The 23,448-nt window shown below is 51.9% G+C and overlaps 1 protein-coding gene across 4 annotated transcripts in view; it reads right to left on the minus strand.

Moving 5' to 3' along the window:
• Positions 1–23,448, minus strand: part of PAX2 (paired box 2) — a 76,284-nt gene that overhangs the window by 16,425 nt on the left and 36,411 nt on the right. For 2 of the 4 annotated variants that reach the window (XM_036065118.2, XM_036065121.2), the window contains exons 6-8: positions 21,396–21,464; positions 3,049–3,224; positions 661–787 (exon numbers count right to left, since the gene is read on the minus strand). In XM_036065118.2, the coding sequence (XP_035921011.2) occupies positions 661–787; positions 3,049–3,224; positions 21,396–21,464 (372 nt within the window). The remainder of the gene's footprint in view (positions 1–660; positions 788–3,048; positions 3,225–21,395; positions 21,465–23,448) is intronic. The other 2 variants (XM_036065120.2, XM_036065122.2) reach the window with 1 other exon arrangement.

The following is a 23,448-nucleotide window of genomic DNA, read 5'->3' on the forward strand; positions in this document are numbered from 1 at the left end:
CCTGCTGCTCCTAATCCATGGGAGCAGCTGGATTAGATGTCCTCTCCCCCTGCATTTGATTGTGGGACAGGCTTGAACCTGCCTGCCCTTGAAATCAAGCCTCAGTCTCAGTGATTTCTCTGGGAAGCAGAAGGACTGCGATAATTGTGCTTATCTGTAACCACAGAGCTGGATGCCACGCCCTGAAGCCCAAAGCCACAGCTCCGCAGGCTGCCTAGAGGGAGAGGAAGCCAGATCCCCCAGGAGCCTTGGAGGTGTGGGAGTATGGAGGCTGGACACTGCCCCACTCTCCTCAGCCTGGCCTATTTACCCTCTGCATTCTTCTGTGCACGTCCTCACAAGACGCATATAATTCTGGGCACCTCGGTGGAGGCAAGAGAAAAGGCAAAGAGAGAGGCAAGAGGATGGGTAGAAGGAATCAGCAACAGCTCCTCCTAGCTTTGACCTTTCCAGGCTGAAGCACACAGAGACCCTGACCACAGTTTCTTCTCCTCACATCTGCACACATCTGTTCAGGATTCAGAAAGTACCCTGGTTTTTGGAGGCTCACTCTCTCTGTAGATATCATGCCAGGGGGCCCACGGGTCACACTGGGCCCCAGATGGCATGGGCTGAGGTGCCCCTACTGAAAGCAGTGCCCCCCCCCCGAAGCCTCCTTACCGGTCACAACGGGGTATGTCTGCGTGCCTGACACGTTGCTGCCCAGCTCGGGGTTGGTGGATGCAGATAGACTCGACTTGACTTCATCAAGCCCAGGGGTCAGGGCTGGGAGGGAGTACTCGTTCCCCTGGGAGAAGAGAGAAAAGCGACAGCTCTCTATTGATAGGCACATGAACATGCGGAGAAAGGGCTCAGTGTGCAGATGGGGAGGAGGAACGGGGAGCCTTCCCAGATGGGGTGGAAGGAGATGGCCGGGCAGAGGGAGGGGAGCGAGGGAGGGGCAGGCTCAGCAGATGATGGAGAGTTTTGTGTGGGTGGGGGGTAGACCTGACTCGGGGTAAGCTGGAGGTGCAGCCTGTGGTTATTGGTGGTGATCCCAGCACTCTTTAAACCGCTATAGCTTCTCCTGCCTAAGAAGCCCCAAGGGCGGAGTGTAGCAGTTGGGTCCCCCCTGCTGAGAGGCAAGGGGTGTTTTCAGGTCCCCCTGGAGTCTTGGGGAGGAGGGGCGGACCATGACGCGATGATGGCCGAGGCAGGAGCTGGGGGAAGGGCCGAGTGGGGCCTCTGGCCTGGCACTGCTGGGCTAGCTGATCGGGTGCTGGCGCCCCCTTTTTAAAAAACAAACAAAGACAGCCCCACGGGCCCCTCGCTCTCTGCCTGTGCACTGAGGTATGAAATTGGGGAGGGGGAGAGTCCACATGGCTAACAGAAGGGTGGGAGGGGGCCAGTCATTGCCTCTGAAAGGGTGTCCTGCCCGAAACACTCGGGTAATTGCCTTTTTATTGCCGTCACCGCTCAGCCAGACCCCGGAGCTGGGCCGACCAGGAGCCTGCACAAAGCAGGAAAAGTTGCCCTGATTAATATTACGTTAAATTAAAACTGATTTTCTGCTCTTTCGGGTCCGTTTTTTTCCCTTCCGCTTCCTGGCCCCCCCAGAGGGCCCCCTCCCCTCCCCTCTCCTCCCCTCCCTGGCTGGCCGGGATTGCCTCGTCATTTCCAATTCCTTCTCGTATTGATCTTCCTGTAGAAATCAGTTTTGTAATTAGCTGCAAATTAGGCCTTCTACTGGGGGTGAAGCTGCCCCCTGATTTATCACCAGAGTAATTCGCTGTGATCGGAGAGAAATTAAAATGAACTCAATTAGGCTTCGGATTTGCTTTATGGGCCCTGCTCCGAGTTTCAGGGGGAAAAATGACTGTGCTGGTGTTTAATAGTCTAATGAAAGTAAATAAAGGTTATTCATTGTAATACAGCCGGGGACTCGTGGAGGGTGCACCGAGCCGCCTGCCTCGGCCGGCTCCTCCTTTGTTGGTTTATGGCTCAGGGCACCTTAAAAAGACTTTTGATTTTTGTTTTATGAAGACAAACAGCTTATGGGATAAAAGGACGGGCGGAGAGAACGGCGAGCGGCTGGGAGCTGCCGGAGTCCTAGAGCGGAACTGCGCTGCGTGGAGCCTGCGGGGCCGCGCGCACGCACGACCGAGCGCGCGTGTGCGCGTGCGCGTGCGCACCCAGTTGACTGCTTGCGGCGGCTGTGGGCCTGGCCTGGGCCGTAGGTGTGGGAGGAATGGGAGTGTGTGCACTGGGGGCCCCTCTGGATGTGTGGGTGCAAGCAGGTGCTGGAGGTGTGCCGAGCTGTGGTCTGGGACAAGGCACCCCTCTGGCAGATGGGGGGGGGTTGTGCTCTGAGGACTGTGAGCTGTGAGTGGGGGAGGGAGCAGGCGCCTGTGGTGGTGTGTAAACACGTGCACATGGGTAAATGCGAGGAGTTAGGAGATGTGTTTCTACATTGTGTATTGTGTGGGTGTGTTGTGGGCTGCGTGGCGCACTGGGCTGTTCTGCATCTGGACGAAGTCTCAGGGCGGGGGGGGGGGGGCGGGGGGGGGTAGGCCAGCCGCCTAGCTCGGGTCACACTGGACAGCTGGACTTGGGAGCAGGAGGCAGGCACCGAGGGCTCTCCTTCTGACATCGGGCGAGAAGAGCACCCCGGCCTTGCCCCAACTTTCTGTAAGACCTCCGGGCCATTAAGGCAAGGGACATGGCAAGAGGACAAGGATGTCTCCTGGGTATTCTATGCCAGATGTGTGGGATGACAGGGCTGGAGGGACCTGTTAGACCTTACCCAAGTCCTCCATTCTACAGATTGGGAAACTGAGGCTCTGAAAGGAGACAAGACTTCCCCAAGACCTGTCACCCATCATTTCTAACTGCCATATCCCATAATGGTTTTTCTTAACTCTACCATAATGTCCTTGTGTGAGTGTGTCCACTCGGCCCCCACACAGTGCACCCATATGCCGTGCACGTGACGCTGGTTACGCGCGTTCTCCGGAGGCCTTGTTCTGCCCCGTTCTGTCCACTCCTGCAAGCAGAGAGCTCCTTCCTCACCTGTTCTGATTTGATGTGCTCTGATGCCTGGAAGACGTCGGGGTAGGAAGGACGCTCAAAGACCCGATCCAAAGCTTCCAGCTGCTGCTGGGTGAAGGTGTCAGCTCGCAAGTGCTTCCGCAAACTGTCCACGCCACTCTGGGAGTCTCCATTGGGGACTGAGCCCTCGGACACATCTGGAGGACACACAGACACTGGGGGCGTCAGCGCGGGCCAGCACAGGCACGGTGGGTCAGGGGGGCTTTCTACCTCCTCTGGGACCCCTCATTCCCAGCTTCTAGGCTAGAGCAGCAGACCCAGGGGCTGACCGTGCCTCAGAGATCTGGCTGGGGAAGCCAGAGCCTCTGAGTGCGGGGGCCCGGGGGTGCGGGGAGGACTGGGCAGAGGTACAGCCAGGGGTCTCCTTAGGGGATGTCTCCCCTGAACCCCTTCTGTCCCCAGGCCTGCGTCAGCCTGGGGGAGGAGCTGGGTGTCTCAGACCAGCATTACCGAGCCTGTGGAGAATTGAACTCGGCTCTGAGATGAATTTCAGTTCCACTGACTCCAAGGGTGGAAAATCATCAAATCTCCAAGGCTGAGTGTAACACGGGGGCTGGGTGAAGTAATTAACTTCTCCACCGAGGGAGGAGGGACCCTGAAAGTCAAGCTAAAGCATTCTGCTCGCTTTGGGCCAGGACTGAGAACAGAGCAGGAGGACAGCAGGTGGCCCATGAGCAATGAGACAGCGCCTTGGGCAGAGGCTAAAGACAGCATCTCTGTGGGTGCTCTTGTGCCCAGCCCGTCCTCCTCAGCCTCTGTCTCCGACCCGGACTCTGACTAGGCCTCTGTCAGGGGCCGGCTCCTCAGGCCCCCGGCTCCCCCTATGGTTCTCACAGAGAGCTGAGGCTCACTCCGTGAAGGAAAGGCCAACGGTGGTGCCGCGCTCGGGCCCGCTCCCTGGGGCTGGGGCTGCAGGCCAATGCTGTCCAGGTCCCGCCCTACCTGGGCTTTCTGCTACCCTTCCCTCCCCATCCCTGCCCCCCTGCATCAGGTCTGTTGGAGTTTCCAGAGCACACAGTGAGCTAAGTGCCTGCTCTCTGTCTCTCTCTGAATGTCTACCCCCGGAAGCTGGGTCCTCGCCAGCCACAGCATGGCTACTCCTTGGCTTCCTTCAGCCCAAGACCCACTGAGGAGCCCTGGGCCTGGGGCCAGCCCACGCTGTAGGCCTCAGGGTGTTCCTCTGGGACTGTTATATATATCAGTTTATAGGTGATTATACGATATGATATAATCAATATTGCATTATATACAGTAACACCATACAGTATCGTTCAGGAGACCATAGAAAATATTACATATTGATTAACCTCAGCCTGCCGCCATCCTCTCTTCTGGCCCCCCAGATGGAGCATGGGGTCTGCTTTCCGAATGGGACCTGCTGTCTTCCCCTCCCTCCACTCTATTCTTCAGGAGGTGGGAAAGCAAAGAAAGTGGGTGTGTTTGTGTGTGTGTGTGTGTGAGAGAGAGAGAGAGAGAGAGAGAGAGAGAGAGAGAGAAATGAAGAGCAGGATCTAGTCTGAGGTGGATAGACAGACACAGGGGCATCCTCCATGGTATTTCTATGTTCCCTGCATTCCTATGGACACAAAACTTGGTGGTTGTGTTTTTTACTGTGTAAGCCTCTGGAATGATTTTCTGTCTTAGAGACTGTGTGTGTCTCTCTTATATGAGTCGGGGTGTGGCATATTTAATTTTTCCTTTTCTGTGGGTATTCTCTGTGTATATGCATTTGTACACGTCTCAACATCCAGATAAATATGTGTGTGTGTGTGTAAGTGACAGAGCGAGAGCTGTTCTCAAAGCATGTGTGTGTGTGTGTACACGTGTGTGATTGCACGGGGAGCATGAGCTCACGTGCCCCATGTTTCTTCTGTGCTGCTTTTCTTTCAAGGATGTGCCATCCTCCTAATTCCACCCCTTGTAGCCGTTTGCCCGTCCCACTGTGTCGAACCCTCCCCTGCTGGAGTCCTCCTACCTTTTAGGGAAGCCCTGCTGTCGGGCCAAGGGAGGCAGCAGTGTCTGTGTGTGTGGTTAGTGCAGTGTCACCAAACGGGTCCTGGGGAGGAAGGTGTGCATTTGTCTGTGAGCATGTGCTCATACATTATGTGCATGGGTGTGTGCATATGTGGGGGAAGGCTCGTATCATGCCTCTGTGGGGATTTGTGTATAAGCCTGCGTGTGGCTTGGCTCAACCTTGTGTGTGTGTGTGTGTGTGTGTGTGTGTGTGTGTGTGTAGGGGCTGAACTGAAGCTTTGTCCTCAGGTCACTGGCTGGAGGAGTCTCTTTTCCTTCATTTATTCAGGGGCCCTTCAGATCTTGACAAATCTGTCACTCTAAATTTGCGAGAGATTATGGTGCTCTCTCCCCAGCCCGCAGAGAGGTGATATATGATATCTGCTGCCCCTATTGATTGCCTGATCTGGTGGCAGAGGCCGGCGAAATGAACTTGAAATGAACATCATGCCTCAACTCATTGTGCGTATAATACACTACTTAATCCCACATTTTTCAGCCGCTATGGAATTCAATTGATCAATCATGTTCCACTGATGGTACTGTTTTAGGGGTTATTGCTGCTCCCTCTGCTCACTGACCTTTTTATTTATTTATTTTTTTGTATACTCAGGCCCTGGTGATAAGACAGGTTACAGAGGCAGCAATGGGAGGGGGAGGGAGGAAGGAAAGGCAAAGGGAAGCCTGTTTCGGAAGAGGTGGTGGCGGGAGGCGGGCAAAGGGAAGGAGAGGAGGAGGAAGGGCGTGGGGCTGAGGGAGAGAAAGAAGGTGCCGAGGATCAGGGAAGCTAGGTGGTATGATGAAAGCCTGCAGAGAACCCCAAGAGAGGCTACAGGAGGCTTGAGGAAACTCCCCAGAGGAGGAGGAAGGCAATGAGGAGGAAGGAAAGGCATTGGTAATGATGAATGGCGAAGGAGCATAAAGAAAGTTGTGGGGGGTGGGGGCGCAGGGACAGGGAGTGGACAATGGCCCCACTGATGGGGACAGCAAGCTCTCGCAGGCTCTCTCTGGAGGAGGGGTGGCACCTATCCTTCAGCTGGAGAAGGACGGAAGGGATGAAGGCAAGGGGAGAGGTGGTTGGGAGAAGTCTGGGGTCAGAGGTCCAAGAAGGAGAAGTCCAGGAAAGGAGGAAAGGAAGAGGCAGAGAACGGGCAGAGGAAGAAGGGAAGATGCTCCGCATGCCAGAAGCCCGGGGAGGTGCTGGCTGGGGAGAAGGCACCTGAACAGGAAACCTGGGTGTCTGGCTAAACAAGGGCCTGGATGGGGGTGGGTTTGGAGGGTAGGGTGAAGAAGGGGAAAAAGAGAAGAGGAGCAGACACAAAAAGAGAACATGGAAGAAGAGACTAGAAGAGGAAAAGATGAAGCGGTGCTCAGCGCTGACCACTGGCAGGCACCTCTTGAGGATGATGGAGAGAGAGCGCTCCGGGTGGGACTTCCCAAGGGGCGACTCTCAGAGGTGACAGCAAGGAGAGGGATGGAACCACACTAGGAGACCATTGCTTGGCCCAGGGATCCAAGGCTCGCTGGCAGAGCTGGGCCAAAACAGAGGAGGAGGCAGAAGCACGTCTTGATCTAGGTTTCGGAGTGAGTGGGGAAGGAAATGTGTGAGTAATTAGATAGCATCCTTCTCCAAGAAGATTACTGACCCAACAGAGACAGCTCCCTTGTGCCAAGGAGCCAGGCCATGAGTTCCCTGTGGGCAGAGACCATGACTGTGGTTCCAGCGCTGAGCACGGACATGGGCATAGAGTAGGTGTTTGATGAGTGACTGAATGAATGACTGACCCAGACCCCTGGCCGAAGATCTCTGGACTGGCCACCTGACTGGCTTGGCACCCCAGAACACCCAGTCACCTATCAGGCAAGACTCATGCATCCCTAGCAATCAAAGGTTGTGGGAAGATCCACACCAGGTCCCTGGGTAGACTTATGCCCCTTCTTCACTCACCCCTACTGCTGGTGAGCTTCTAACAGCATCACTCTCAGCAACACCACCCTGCCCACCTATAGTGCCTTTGCTCATGGGACAGAGAACACCGTCTTCCCAGTTAAGAGCAACACTTGAGCTGGGAGGTACAGAACCACCATCCAAAGAAGGCAGCGGAGGTCGCTTGAGAACTGGGACCAGAGACAGCCTCTAAACTGGACTCCCCATACCAAGGCCTTGTCACAGACAGCAGGGGTGGGATAAAATGGGTCTATTGGCCCGTGGTGGGAGCTGGTTGCCAAGAAGTCCTTTCCTAAATGACGGGAGGGAGGAGGCCCTCGGCCTTTATCTTGATGAGATAAGCCAACCCCTTGTCAGGGTTCCCAGAAGAGGGCTGGAGTATGGTGGCCACGTGTCCTGGGCTTTGTGGAACAATTCTGATTTTTAAAATTCTCTTTCCCACTGCCAGGCCATATTTTTAGATTAAGGCTGGAAAATGTGCTTGCTGTAAGTTTAGTAAGACCTCACCCCGCACCCTGCCAGAGCGAGGAAGGGACCGTGTGCTAGTTAGCCTCCACGTGTGGAGCATTCAGCCCTGTTCTCCTGCTGTCCCCAGCCACCGGCCCTTAGCAGCTTACAGTAATCAGCTTATTACATGCCACTGAATCCTCCCCACAACCCTGTGGGGTCAGGACAGTGATACCTATGTGAAAGAGAGGGAAACTGAGGCAAAGAGACGTTAAGTAGCTTAGCCAAGGCTAGGCGGCTGGTTAGTGACAGTCGGGATTTGCAGGTCTGCTTGACCTAGAGCCTACCCACTACATCATTTCACTGTGCTGCCTGGGTTCCAAACCCAGGGGCTCAGTTGGGGACCACTTGACTCCATCTGGGGCGTGGTCTCCCTCCTAGCATCCCCGCTTCTCTGCCTTGCACCCTCCCTACACTGAAGGCACAGCCTATGGCCCTGAGCTGGCTGAGCACAGACTGTTTGAAAATGACCAGGAGACACTTGGTCCAAATTTCCCATTTTACAGTAAGAAAAACTAGAAGGGGTGAGCAGTGAGCGGAGGGGGGTGGGGGGGGTAGTGACCAGTCCTGGGTCACAGAACTAGGTGGTAGGGCTCTCAGGACTGGAGCCCATTCCGGGTGTTTTGTCCACTACGGCAAAAGCACTCTCAAGGAGAGTGAGCTACTACAAGTCCTTTTTGGAATAAGGCAGGATATAAATAAATTAATTAAACAAACTGCTGAGCTAAAACTTTGATGAATATTTTTCTTTCAGGGGAACAAAGGCTCATATTGTCTTCTCCTCTGACTGCTTCCTATTTGCTGAGCAGTTAACAGAAAGCTTTCACAGACCTTAGGTTATCTGGGCTTCCTAACCACTCTCCAAGGTAGGTAGGGATGATGATCCCCTTTCTACAGGTGAGGAAACGGCTCAGAGTAAACAAAGTGTAGATTAAATAAGGGTAGGTGGCTAGCTCAACGGCATGTCCAGCAGGGAGCCTGGCACCAGGAAGGTGCTCCGTGGACAGCTGAGGACAGAAGAGCAACGGGCTGCAGGAGCTGCCTGCCCAGCCAACGCTCAGAGCGTGGGCTCCAGCTGCTGTGTCCAGTCTCCATGGGGACAAAGACAACTGCAAGACCAAAGATCATCTTGACTGGAAGGAGAGCCACTGACATGGTTAACAAAGGTTACCTTCAGATCATGAGCAAATTATTTTCTTCTCATCTAAGTTTTCCCGTATTGTCCAGGCTTTGTACATTAAGCATGTACCACTTCTAGAATTGTTAATAAAAATGTCTTTTACTCCTCAGCAAAAGGATCTGATCTCCTCACTCACTTAGCCTTGTCACTCCCCATCTATTCTGGGCGTCCTGGGAGCAGAGCCCTACCTTCTACCTTTCTGATTCCAGGCCAGACCAATCATGAATAGTGTTGTCCAGTGAGAGCTCAGCAGCTTGGGCAGGAGGGAAGCCACTGAATAGCAGGTCTTAGGGATGAGGGCTAGTCACAGAAGTGTTCTGTCCTCCTTGTGGGATGACTTTCTACCTGAATTCTCAAAGTAGTCACTGCGAGGGACAAGAGAAATTCTTGTGCACGGACCAAAAGGTAGGTGGGGTGATGATTAGAGACAGAATGAAATAATGCCATTTCCTTGGTCAGAAAGCACCCAAGGCTCATCAAAGTCCATAAAATCAAGGTGGGATGAACAAGGGCTATCCCCCAAGTCCCAAGAAGTAGGAATTAGGCATTTGAGAGGAATCCTTTTAAAGTACAGGAAAGAACTATGCTAACTTCAATTTTCTAAGCCCCAGTACATATATCTACCTATGGGGAAACCGACAACATTAGAGCTTTTAAATACATTCATTGAATCCACTCAACTTTACGAGGTACTTCTCATTTTTCAGATGAGAGGCAAAATTATTTGTTCAACATTATCCAACTACTAGGCAGCAAAGCCTGGAGTTGAACTCAGGATGTCTGACCCCAAAGCCTTCTCCACTCTACCAAATTTGCCTTTAGTGTCAAAGATCATCATCATCATCATCATCATCATCATCATTTATGGACACTATGTACTAGGCAGGTTTGAGGGGCTTTAGTTCAATTTTACAAATGAGGGAACAAGCTGAGGGAGAGTAAAAATAAATGTTCAGGATCGCACCGCAGAGGGGAAGCAGTCTGGGGGAAAGTTAGTCTTACTTCATCCGAAGACGGAAAATGACCCGAAAGAGCGATAGAGGGAGAAGAGAGAAAAGCTCGGAGGAAGTAGGAACAGTGCTCGTGGACCTCAGCCCCAGGCGGCCGGCCGCTGGAGGGGCAGGGGCTGGCTGTGGTTGGGGTGGGGGCTCCGGCTAACGTGGGCTCCATGCCGTCCGCCTCCGCCTCCTCTGACACTACCTTCCCCCTCTGCGGGGTTCACCCCCAGCTGCCAGTTGTTGCAGTTTCAAACTCAATTGTTCTCCTCGGTACTGAGGCAAATGGAGTCATTAATTACCTTCTATCGGCTGGGCTGAGTTCAGAACGCGATCAATATCCCCGCTTGTCATTCAGGGCAGCCCGCCGGTGCAGCCCGGCCCCACCCCCACGCACCGCCCGCCCTCCCCTCGGAGCCGGCCGGCCGCCGGGCTTGCCCATCGGGAAGGAGTAGGGATTGGAGCCATGGGGAGGGGACAGGGTCGGGGGGGAGTGAGGACAGAATGGGAGGAAAGGGGATGGGAGGGAGGAAGGGAGGAAGGAAGGAAGAGGGGAAGCTTGGGGGAAAGGAGAGAGAGACAGGAAAAGGAAGAGAGAAGAGGAGAGGCCTGCTGCCCTGTGCTGGGAAGGGCTGCAAGAGCCAAGGCTGGAGGGTGTGCTGGTGGGAACCCGGTTTGTCCAAGGAGATGGCATGACATTCCCCGTCGCCTCCCATCCTTAAACTGGACAACCTTCGAGTCTGCCGTGGCCAAGCCAAGCTCAGGAGGAGGGCATAAAGCAGCCCTTGGAAACATGGCCCAAAGTTTAGGCTCTGAGCAAGACTAGGTTCTGCCTGGCCTTCTAGCCTTCACAGACCACCTGCTCTCCTTGACCAAGCTCAGCTTCTAAACACTCAGTGAGTTCATGGTAGGGGGAAGAGTGGGGGTGGTGCCTGGCCTGCCTGACCTCAGTCTTGCTGTGCCCATTTACACAGCCATGTGCCTCTGGGGACACTAAACCGCATTAGTGATCTAGTAACGTAACACTGGACTAGGAGTGACATCTGAGTTGAAATCCTGGTTTTGTCGCTCACGTGCTACATGGCCTTGGCCAAGTCCCATGAGCTTTTCTGGATTGAGTTTCCTCAAAGTTACACCAGGGGGTGGCTAGTTCCTCCCTCAGCAGTATTAATTTCTTCTTTCTCTGTGTGCCAGTAGCCATCTATCCAAACCTCTATTGTAGAAATAATAATAATAACTGAAATCGATCCAGTTCCTATTACAGTAGCAGACACTCTGTGTAACATATAGACACTGACTTAATCCTTACAGTAACAGCAACTAACATTAAGTGCTTACTATATATTAGGTACTCATCTAAGAATTGTACATATATTAACTCATTTAATTTTTACCAGAACTTAAGCAGGAAGCTTCTATTATTATCCCCATTTTGTAGGTGAGGAAATGGATGTGCAGCGGTTCCAGAACTTTCCTAAGGTTACACAGCTAACAAGTGATGCAAGAGGCAGAAGCAAACACACGCAATTTGCCTGTGGCAGCTTGAGTTTGTAACCTGGAGAAACCAAGGAATGGAAAGGTTAAGTAACTTGTCCCAAATTACCTACTAGAGCCAGTAAGTGGCAGAGCCAAATTTAGAATCTGTATGTATCATAGTTGTTTTTTTAATGTTTGTTTTCTCCACTAAACTGTGACTATTTTGAAGGCAGGGACCCATCTTTTTCATCTTCGTAAACCTAGCATAGGGCCCGAGGTGATAAAAAAAAAAAAAAAAAAAGTGTTGGCTGATTCATTTAACAGAATTCCAGAAGCAAAGGTTGATAAATTCTTAACTTGCTTTGCTCAACAGTTTATCTTTTAGAAGAAAAAAGAAGCAACAAAGTAAATTGCTACTCTGGATTCAGTGTCATTGCATTTTACAGCTGCAAATTGTCACGGAGATCACTTAATCGGATTCCCTCTTAGAGACAAAAAGAAAAAAAGGCTCAGAAAGGCTGAGTAATTTTCCCATGTCACACAGCTGGTCATCTTTAAGATGGGAAATGAGGTTCTCAATGCCCAATGCCCTTTTCACTATTCCAAGCTGCTTAACTCTGACCGAGAAACAAAAACCGATAAAAGGGAAGTGATGGGGATCTGGGGAGAAAGCAAGCATGTCTAGAGTTGACGGTAGCCAAGGAAGGAGGCATTGGACAGAATCCAACTTAAGGAAAGCAAACTGCTACATGGGGAGGGAAAGAATAGTCGTGTGATGGCAAGAGATTCTACAAGGGAGTATAATTCCGTAAGGACAGGGTGCTCTAAAAATGAAATTCCACCTCGACAAGGTCAAATAATTAACCTGACAAAGGAAAAGGACTGGAGTGGGGGAGGGGTTGAAAGAGAAGGACATTTAAGGAAAATCATTGTTGTTGCACACGGATAAGCTTTAAAAATATGATGAGCCTAGATTTTAAAAGGACATGTACACCGAACAGTGGAAGATTATGCAGCCATTAAAAAATCATGTTTTCAAAGAATATTTAATGATATGTGAAAATGGTCCTATATAATGTTAAGTGAAAATAGCAAGACACAGCTGTATGTACACTATCATTCCAATTTTGATAAAAAATTATATATGCACAGAAGGAAAAAAAAGACTGTAAAGAATAGACCAAATTCTAACAGTGGTTATCTCTTAGTGATGAGATTATGGGTGATTTTTTTAAAAATTTACTGTATCTTCCAAATATCTTCCAATGAGCATGTATGACACTTATTATCAGACAAAAGTTATTTTTTCCTCTCTTAAAAAGGACACACAACAGATGGAAGGAGAGGACCATAACCAAGGATAGATATGAGAGTAGCATGAACCTGTCAGGAAGACAAAAGCTCAGAACAAGCTGAGACAACAGAAAAGGGCCTTTGTAGCTATGTTTAAAGAAAGAACAAAAAGGAAGGCAGGTTTAGGTTCAGTACTTGGGAAGGGGAGTAAGACTGAGAAAAAAAGGGAGAGAAGGCAGAACCTCTCAACCCTCTCTCCCTCGGCTTGCCTTCGTCTTCTCTATCAAAGAAAAGAATCTTCAAAATGGGACCATCAGGAGTTGCCCAGGTCAGGAGGGGGCCAGGCAGGTAACTCATATCTATTCCAATTGACTTAACTTGCCCCAGCCCAGATAATTCATCTACCAGGACCCTGGAGGAGAAAGTAGATAGGATCCTAAATTTTTTGTTGATAATCCTTGAGAAGTCACAATAAAAGGGTGAGGCAATGAGTGACAAAGCCCAATGCCATCTTCCCTGCAAAAGGGGGATTATGCAAATAATGCTCTAATAAATTTAATGCTAGGGTCAGGAAATCTTTTAGCAGAAATTGTTATACAGTTAATTTGTGCGCCCCAGGTAAGAACATGTCGATACAAGTTGTGGCACATGAATTAGCTATCAATGCTCAGATCAAACGCTAACCCCACCAAAACCTCCTTAATTGCCCTGGTTGGAAGCAACTGCGCTCTCTTTTTAAAACATTTATCAGAGCACTTTATACCTTGATCATAGCATCTATCACATTCTGCTAGTATAATGATGTGTGCATTTATCTCCCTACTAGATTAGAAGCTTCTTGCAGTCAAGAACTGTATTCTATTTACTTTTGTGAATCAGTCCCTCCATGTTTTATATATAGCAGGCACTCAATCTGCTCATCAATGTAAGTTGCATTTTTTATTGATTAAGGAAATGCTGTGGATGTTAACATTTCACAAAGAACCCCCTTCCTAATTTTATGGACAAGATGAAGAAAAGTGAAATGGCTGATGGCTGCTGGGCTCAGTAGTACCCAAAGCATTTGTTTACTGCAACCAGGAGGGAAGTTTCCACTGGTGGGCACTGTCTCTCCTTTATTGTAAAGGCAAATAATTCCTTTTTTTAAGATTGTGTTTACTTACTTGAGAGAGAGAGAGCACAGAGGGAGATGGGGAGGGAGAAGCAGACTCCCTGCTAAAGAGAGAGACCGATGTGGATGGAGCTCAATGCCAGGACCCTGAGATCATGACCTGAGCCGAAGGCAGACGCTTAACTGACTGAGCCACCCAGGCACCCCAAGGCAAATTCTTGTAAAAAACCCTACTGGGATGATGCTACAGAAAACATCCTTATGATCTTAATCAGGTGGAATTAAGAGCCCAAACCAACAAGATGAAATTCAACAGGGATAAATGGAATGCCCTATGTTTAGGTTAAAAAAAAATCAATTATACAAGTGCACAATGGGGTAGACCTGGCTTGATAGCAATTGATGTGAAAAAGATCTCGAGGTTTTCGTTGACCACGAACTCAATATGATCTTGAGTTTGACAGAGCTGATAAAAAAAATCGAATGTAATCTTAGGCTACATCATGGATGCAGAATCTCCAGATGGAGACTGGCAATGGGTCTACTGTTCTTGGCATTGGCTAGACTGTCTCTAGAGTACAGTGTGCACGTAGGAGAGACTAACTGTCAAGGATGAATTCAGAGATGGGTAACCAGTATGGTGGGAAACCTTCCTCCAGTGCAGGAACCACATCGTGTGAGAAACTAAAATCCACCGGGTGCCACGCGGGATGAATGGAAAGAAGGGAGGAAGGGACAGAGAGAAGAGAGGGCATCAAAGGGAGATCTTCACCATCACATTAAGTGGTGAATATTGTTGTCTCTATTTTAAAGATGAGGAACCTGAGATTCAGAGAGATCATGTGAATAGCCAAAGGTCCCACAGCCAGTAAGGAGTGCAGATGGACCCCACATCCAGACATTTGGATTCCAAGGTTTTTCCCTCAACACTACCCTGACTCAGTATAAGGCAGTGCTGCTAACAGTGACAACTGTCCATGTATGTCCTATGTCCTATGTCCTGTCAGGCAGCACTGCTGGAAGGGAGAGTTCTATGTGAGTGGCAGATAAGACCAGATGACCTTTAAGAATCGGAGACTTTGCCTTGTCACCACCCTTAGCCCAGCCACTGGTCTCCTTCCACATGGGAGGGGGCTCTCGAGACAGTCTCTCTGCATCTTAGCTACTCCGGGGCTCAAGTCCCATCTCCTGCTCGCTCTTCTAGCCACTTCCCTGGATTCCTATTGAATGCTCAGCCACGTGGTTCAGCATTTAATTAATAGCTTATTTTCTGATGTGTGATAGTCTTGTCTCCCCCAGTAGATTATAAATGCCTGGAGACCCACGTCCTGGTTATTTGTTCCTCTCATACATCCCAACATTGGGCATTTGGGCCCACACTGATAGAAAGCTCTCCAAAGATATAAGTGTAAGTTTTCTCAATATTCCACTATTTACACACCAAAGCAAAACCACAGACTCTCAGCTCTCTGAAATGGTTGATAGGAAATCTGCCCGAGGACAGAGGCATGACGTGAATGATCATTTAGGGCCCTCATACTTCCTCACCAAACATTAGAGGAGAGACCTAGAACTCCAGAGAATTACACCAGGACAGTTACTTTCCGCATTCTGAAAAAGTTCATCCCCCCTCCTCCCCAAACCCCCCAGTTACCTGTAGCAAAGACGGGAGTGAGTACCCACGGCCAACACACAGCCCGAGTGAGTGCATGTGACCCATCTATGAAGTAGGAGTGGGTTGAGCAGGTAGAGATGACGCTGGAGGGAAGGGAAGACCAGAGGCAATGATGGGAGGGGAGCGAACAGGTAGTGGAGAGAGAATCGAACTGCACAGAGGAATGGGAGGAGTGAGCCCTGGGTGGGTGTGGGTGAATTCCCCAGAGTGATCAACTTTCCTGCTTGAGAGCAGGCGCCGTGGCTTCCTGCTGGCTGCCTGGCAGAGGCTAGGGCCCCGGGCTCCCCGGTGGGGCCACCGACCACCGACCACCGATCTCCGGTGGGGAAGGAGCATCCGTCTGTGCGGGACCGAGTCTTCCTTCCGACCTGTGTGGCTCTCAGGGAGGGGCTGGGGCCTGCTGCCTGGTGCTGGGTTCCAGCTGGGGCCAGGACCAGTTAGAAACCTCTCTGGAGCCAGGAGGCAAGGGGGCTTTGTTAGCTCAAAGGACACAAGCAAGGCGAAAAATTACATACCAGGCCGCCCTAAGTATGCTTGTTTAGAGAAACTGCTTGCATTTATGAAGTCTTTGGTGCGGAAAGCAGGGTTGCAAATGACTGCACCAGAGTGACAGTAAAGGCCATTAATTTCCTGTTATGTTTTCCTGTGTTGGGGGCTTTATTAATTTAATTTTACACTGTCGAACAACAGCGAGAGCTGACACTGCCACACCGCCGAGGCTGGGGTTTTCTTTTTGTGTGTGGAGCAAGGCTTTGCCTGACATGCAAATCAACGCTATTACCGGAACCAATAAAGATGTGTGGCGGGGAAGAGGGGAGGGTTGAGGAGGGGGGTGGGGGGAAGGAGAGAGAAAGGAGAGAGAAAGGGCGAAAGCCATCCTTGGCCAGTTTCTGTCTCCCTCCATGCCTGGCATCTCCTGGCTTCCAGAGCATCCTCCACAATCAGCAATTTCTGCCCATCCTTCACTTTCCCTTCGACTCTTCTTCCCTCGACTGTGCGGCTTCAGATGACTCTATCCCTGCTGTCCTCCTCTGTCCCAGCTCCTGGTGGAACTTGAACAGGGACACAAAGTTCCCGGGGAGAGGAGGGAGACAGACTTCCCCTCCCCACATCCCATCCCCAGCTGAGGCATGTCACCGGAGCACAGGGGCAAGGGGCACACCAACCCCACACTCCCCTTTCCTCCAAAGTCAAGGATTCTGGCCCATTTACATATGATTAGTGTATGCACACGTGAACCCCTAGAAGGGCAGATATCCCACCTTGCTTATAAGGCCCTCTGAGAGCGCCCATATCCTTAACCTTGTCAACCATTCATTTCCTTTGAATTCCCAGAAAAAAAAAAAAATACTGTCTCTGTTTCTCCTTAAGAGACTCCAGCAGCTGTCTTCAGTAGCCACAGGGTATCCAATTGGCCTAGACCATGATACCAGAGAAAAGGAATCCCAGAGTCAGAAAAAAGGCAGCTTCCTGGGAGGCCACATTCTGGTCCCTTTTACTACTTATGCCTCCCAACGACCACCCCAGGACCGTCCGCACTGCCCCTCACGCAGAGCGGCTTCCACAGGCTGGCTGCCCCAGGGGTCCTTGCTGCCCTCTGTCTGGCTTGCCACGCCACCAGTCTGCCCAGGGGGGAGGCACACTGCTCATGTGTCTGGGTTGGCCACACCACCAAAGGAGAAGAAGATGGGGGGCTGAGCAGGCGAGAGGGAAGGAAAGTGAAGCTCCTGGAGTCACTCCTACCAAACACACCGTCTGCACCCCTCCATCCAGACTTTGCAGTTGGCCGGGGGCCTAGGGAGATCTGTGTGAGCCCGTGGAAGAGAGAGAGAGAGAGAGAGAGTCCATGCATCCCTCCCTCTGTCACTGGCTTGCTTGAGCTCCTGCCCGTACTTTCTGCTTCAGGAGCTCTTTGCCAGGCTCTGAGAGGCTGTTGGATGGAATCCAGCTCTCCCTAGGAGGAAAGCATAAAGTTCATAAACTGCATTTACTCTAATGCAGGTTCCTGGGGCTGCTTTCCTCGGGCTTTTCTTCCCTCCTCTGTCTGCTCTGTCTTGGTCACGTTTTATCCCTGGCCCTGTGTGCACCCAGACCTCATGTGCGCGCACCTGCGTGCGTGCGTGTGTGTGTGTGCGTGCGCGTGCACACACACACACGCACACTACAGCCAGTGCTTCTGAAAAAGATGAAGGCTCAGGCAGGAGGAGAATGGGCAAGGTGTACAAGCCTTGTTTAAAGGAGCATTCCTTGGCCGGGCCCTGGAGGGGCCCCGTGAGATGCCCGCATACTGTCTCAGGTGGGACAGAGCACAGAGGGTGCTTTGAGACAGGGGGGCAGGCGGGCACTTCAGGGAGGGGGGGATACTGACATTTGGTGGGGACAGCCAAATTAGGAGCCACCTGGAGGCTGGGCCCGGGGCTCCAAGGAAGAGAGGGAGAGAAGGCGAGGCCTTGGTGCAGGTTGAGGTTTGTGAGGCCTCCCTGTCTGGTGTTGTCAAGGTCAGCAGGTTCAGGTTCACCGAAGGGTCAGGATGGTTTGAATTACTGGCTCTGCTGCAACTCGGCTTGGAGGCTCGTGATCCGTCTCCCAGCCCCAGAGTCAGGCCCAGCCCTCCCCCCACCCTCCTTGCCTTTGCACCCCCACCCAGGGCAGAATGGGGAGGGTCCCGGAGAGCCCCGCCGGCCACGGAGGCCCCGAGGAAGGCAGGCAGGGAAGCCCTGAGCTCAGGGCTCCTTCGTGGGCAGCCAGCAAGATCAGAGAGGCTGCTCAGACCCACTCCTCTGGCAGGCAGCAATCTGGCCTACCTGTCATCCAAACCCTTTTTCTGAAGTGTCCCCCGTGCCCCTGCCCTTCCCAGCTGCCCCTTGGCCTGAGGAGGAGGAGGCAGCGCCTGGAGAGGGGAGCCCAGAAGCAGCAGGGCCTGGCTCCTCCCTCCTGCATCCATAGCCTGCACTTGGGGGAGAAGGGCAGAGCTGAGGCAGCGGATTTCTCGCTTGGTGCCCTTGCCGGTGGAGGAAGGAGAACGATGCCTACCTGCAGGGCTAGAAGGGGGTCGCCATGTGGAAGACTAGGAGGTGAAGACAAATTCTGACAAGATGGGTGTGCATGCACGTGCACAGGAGTGCACGGACGCAGGGGGCGGGGGGAGGACCTGAGGCCTTTGCTGGGAAAGCTGGGATACTGTGCTGTACCCACCCTAGTTGCCAGTGGTGGAGGGACACAGGCAGGCAGCCCCTCCACGGCAGACCTGTACATTCTCTCCTGGGGGCAGGGGGGCAACCTGTCTATTCTGGCACCTTATGAAGAAAGTCTCTTTTGTGCTAAATCTCAACATACTTCCTCAAACAACCAAATACAACTCTTTCTCCACAACAGCATGGACTGGCCGGGAAGCCACTGGTTAGTGGTCTGGCTGCCAGTCTCCGGTGTAAACACAGGGATTTATGTACAAATTCAGGCCCCTGTGTCAACTACACAGGCTAAACCCTGGTACTTCCAGAAAAAAGTAAGCCCACATGTGCGCAGATGCCCAATAAAATATCGACATAACGCACCCCACCTCTGTATAACGATATGGTCAGTGTTCAACAGGCTCATGGCCAATAGTACCCGGAAAATGTGGCTAAAATACGTGATCCATCTAAGATAGAGAATCTCCCCCCTCTGGTTCGAACGGTCTAATTTCCCAGGTTACTGGGAAGATAGAATCATAACAATGAAGGTGTGTTCATAAGTGGATTTTTTTTTTTTTTTTTTTTGGTATCTTAGTGAGTGCTGACCTTTAAACCTTAACTCTTTCTTGGACTGGAGGGGACATTAGCCAGGTTTTGATGATTTGTTGGAAAATGAACATAAGTTGAGCTTTGTTGATAGTTAAACTCAGGCACCTGTCCAGACAGATGACCACCTTCATAGATTTGGTTTCTGGACTTTCATAGAACCTGCCTCATGTGACCTGGGCTGGGTGGTATCGGGCATGTGAAATCATAGTCCAGCCATAATCCACAGAGTACCTCTCCTTAAAGAAACTCGAACTCCGTTCAGCTTCCCTCTGCCAATATAATGTTTTCTTACAGTGCCCGGCCAGGGCCTAGAGGAGAGCGAAAGCCAAAAGAGGTTCTGTGATTTCCTGCCCACAATGGAAGCTCCTGCCAGGGTTCTGAGAGCACCCCACCCTGGGCTCCACGCTCCTGGGGCGGTAGGGGGTGGTATCCTTTGCGAAGGGAAGCAGCCGGCTGGGCACGTAGGTGTGGAGGAAGGAGGAGGTACACAGACATAACTGTGCCCACGCTCTGGGTTTCGGTTAAGGACTCTGCAACGTGGTGCAGCCTCGAGGTGTCTTCTGGACACTCCTCGGCACCCCTCCCGGCTCCTTCGGGCTGAATCCTGTCCCACTACCATGGTGTATACTCCGCCAAACTTCCCGAAGCTCTTCCCGTGCAAGCCGCCCTCTGCATCTGGACCAAAAGGCCACAGACAACGGCGCAGTGGGCCCGAGGGAGCCAGGCTCTGGCTCCTGCCTCTGCCTCTCAAGCCCTCCGCCTGCGCCAGCCTCCCAAGGAGCGCTCACCTGCGGCCTTCCCCCTTCCCCCATCAGCCTCCTCCAGGACGGCAGGCGCACCGAAGTCCCAGGGCCTGGCTTCGGCGGAGGGGTTGGGGGGAGCCTCTCTTCTTGGGGGGGGTGTCCTCCTTGTCTGCCTTTTCTGACACCAGCACTCCTCCCGCTGCTCCTCCAGGAAGAGAGTGGGGAAGAGAGGCCGGTGACCAGGGCTCGCCCGGCTTACATTAATGAGATACACCGGGTGTAATCCGGCCACGGAGGCAGCCTACAAAAGGAGGCGAGCGCGGGCGGCCAGGAGCAGGGCTGCTCAGGTAATTGGTTTATCTATCTGGAAGCAGGGGGAGCAATCTCAGCACAGACAGACTAGCAGTAAAGTCTCTTCCTTAAGGCTATTTCCTTTGTCTTTTCAATTGCTTGCACATCCATGTGAGAGAGGGAGAGAGTGTTAAAGAGAGAGGGAGAGGGAGAAATGTTAATTTGTGAATTAATGGCTTTTCTCAGCGGAATTGTAAATTCAAATGTCACCTCACACGGTGACACCACGGCTGGTCTGCTGAAGAAGCAATGATAAGATCCCCCACCTCCCTCGGTGCCCCTCCCTCCCCAAAGATAGCTGTGGAGTGGAACATGCTACTTTTAATTTGCAATAACAACACAACAGAGGTATGCAGTAATGACTGCCTTCCTCCACCCTCCTCCTGGCTTCCTTCCCCCCAGTCCAGTTGGCTCCCCATTTCCTCCCTCCCCACCCCTTTGCTCTTCTGAAACAACACCTCACCTCACCCCGGCTGCCCCCCACCCCAGCCCAGCCAGGGCCCTATCACATGGGGGTGGGGTGTGCCTTCGAAATTGACGATGCTGCAACCCTCTCTTCTCCTTCAATAATCAGGGAATTAATGACCCTGAAGTTAAAGTGAGGCTGATACCGAGGCCCTGCCCAGCGTTGGGAAAAAGCCTTCATTGTTTTCAAGCAGGAGGCGGGCAGCAGTGAGGGAGATTCATGGATGGAGACTGAATATGCAATTTTCTTTCACCTTGCCAAGAGCTGCCCCTGGGCTGTGCCTGGCCTAAATTTTTCCTTTTACCATCTCTGCCTTATCCGGCCCTCCCACCTCCCTTCCATTCTTTCCAGAAAATTACCTTCAAAATTGATTTCCACTTTTACAAACAAATATAATGGGAACACAGGAAAAAACTTGGGCCGTGATGAATTAGGGCTGTCAGGTGCTTCCAGGTCTCCTTTGCTTTTGTTTTACTACCCGATCTGTTCTTTGTTTTTCCAAGGGCTGGAAAAAGTGCCCCCCATCCACTGAGTGCCTGACCCTCCAGGCCACTGGGGCCTCAGCCCCCAAACCCAGCAGTGGCCCGTGGCGGAAGTGATCCAGGCCCTGAGACTCTGTTAGCCTCTTGGTTTCCCAGTGGAAGCCTGACCCACCTCCTCGTTTCCGCTCCCTGGCTCTTAGGAGCCCACTCTCCGAATTGTCTCTAACCGCCACCACCCCAGCTCTTTCCCCTGACCCCCACACCATATTCCCTCTGGCCCCCATACCTCTTAAAGTCCAGACCAGATGCAAACCTCCACCTCCTCTAATGTGGGCAGGATCAGTGTATACCTCGACTAGAGCAAATAAGAGACAGACAGACACTGAGAGATCCCGAAAGACAGGCAGGTAGAAGACTGGGGACAAGACCCTGAGATTGGGAGACCAGGCTCCTCCTCAAAGGGCTTTGAGGTTTCTGAGCCACAACTCCCACACAGCCTTAGGGTGTAAGGGCTCCCAGCCTCCATCTCCCCAGCCTTGGGCCCCAGGTAAACCTGGAGGCAGGCTCAGGACAGCCCATGTATTTGCCTACAGAATGCAAGGTGATGCCTACTGGGCCCTTTGGGCAAAACTCTATATGCACACCCGTGTCTCAGGACCGTGGAGCCTTAACATCCTCAGGCCTGGCCTAGAGCTCTCCCTGCTCACTAGTACTGGTGGACACGCACCTGCTCACATCTGGTCGTCTATTCAAGTATATACACTACCCAGAAGACTGCATGCCTGCCCAGTACATGGCATTCCATGCCCCTTTTCACCCAGAGATCTCAGAATGGTAGAAAACACACATACCTACATTTGCTTAAACCACATAAAAAATTACATGATGTCCATAAAACAACAAACACACATTTCCCTAGATAAATAAATAAACTTACATGTGAGAGCAGAAATGCACAGCAATGGATAGAGGGAGGGATGCCTCCATGTTAGAAAAGAAGGGGTCCTAGATTTAATTACGTACATCTAAAATGCCTTTGGATGCTAAGAGATGACACGTGGCCCACCCAGATAACCATAGAGCAAATGACCACACAGAGATGGACAAAGGTCCTCCCAATCACACATGGGTGGCTGACATCTTTCCCCCACTCCCTGGTCCCATCCCGGTGAGCTTGTCCCAGCATCACTTCCCGCACCAAGATTAGGGAGCCTGGGCCCAAATAAGTTTCCTTCTAACATGACTTCACTTCCCCTCCAAACATAAACCTGCCGATTAGGTCCTCCCCCGCAGACCCACAACGACCCGTCTTCCAAGATGGAGCTGGCTCAAGGCAATATCCGTGCTTTTGTGTAGCCCTCTCCACAGTTCCCCTGAAGCGAGTGCTGATGCCATCTCCATTTTACAGAGAAGACTGAGCTGATGAAGGGTAAGCGATTTGCCCGAGCCACCAGAATTCAAACCTGGGTGTGCCTCACTCCAGGGCCCACACCCTTCCCCACTGAGCCACACTGCCCGTCCACGCCACTCCAGGGACTGCCTGCTGGCCTCCACCCGGCCTCCTCCTCCTCCTTCTTGCTGGGTGGGGGTCCTACAGCCTCCCCTTGCCCAAAGCCAGGGCTCCTGGACCGGGCGGGTGCTGCTCATTGCCACGGCTGAATCCCCTCATTTGCTCCATGTCCAACCTGAGGAACACACTCGGGGACTTCGAGGAGGGAAACTAACTCAGGAAATAAGCCTCTTTTTCCGGTTACGGCTTCATCCGAAGCAGAAGGGAGCTATTAAAGGCAGCGACAGGGCTGAGCCGCTTCCCTGCAACCCGCGCTGTCCGCGCTCTCAACTGCACAATTCATTGTGCACCTAATTAATGGAATGCAAAACCACGGCCCCCTGCAATCCCACACAGCAAAGGATGATACCAACACACCTCCCCTCACACAGATCAACAGACTCACACCATATGACTTCATTTGGATTTTTGGACAAGTTATGTAATTGCTCTGTGCTTCAACAACACGCATGGACAGCAACGCTTTGGGCTATGGCCGAAAGCAACTGGGTGAAGGCAAAGGACTCTGGTTTTCCAGCCTGAAAAAATACAACAGTCTCTATCTTCCAGCCACATAAACCAGGGCACGCAGCGTTCAGGGAAGCAGTGTCCCTTCAAGGGACCCTGACATACTCACCCAAAATTGTAGCCAAAAAAGAGGTAAGGATCTTAGCAGGGTACTAACTGGGGAGCTACCTTCTCAGACTGACGGACAGCCTGTCTTCTGGATGCTTCATGACATAGCTTCCTCATCTATCCCTGGTCCCTGTCTCATTCTGGGAGTTTCTGG

Source organism: Halichoerus grypus, chromosome 7, assembly GCF_964656455.1.
Source record: "Halichoerus grypus chromosome 7, mHalGry1.hap1.1, whole genome shotgun sequence".
Taxonomy (NCBI): Eukaryota; Metazoa; Chordata; class Mammalia; order Carnivora; family Phocidae; genus Halichoerus; species Halichoerus grypus.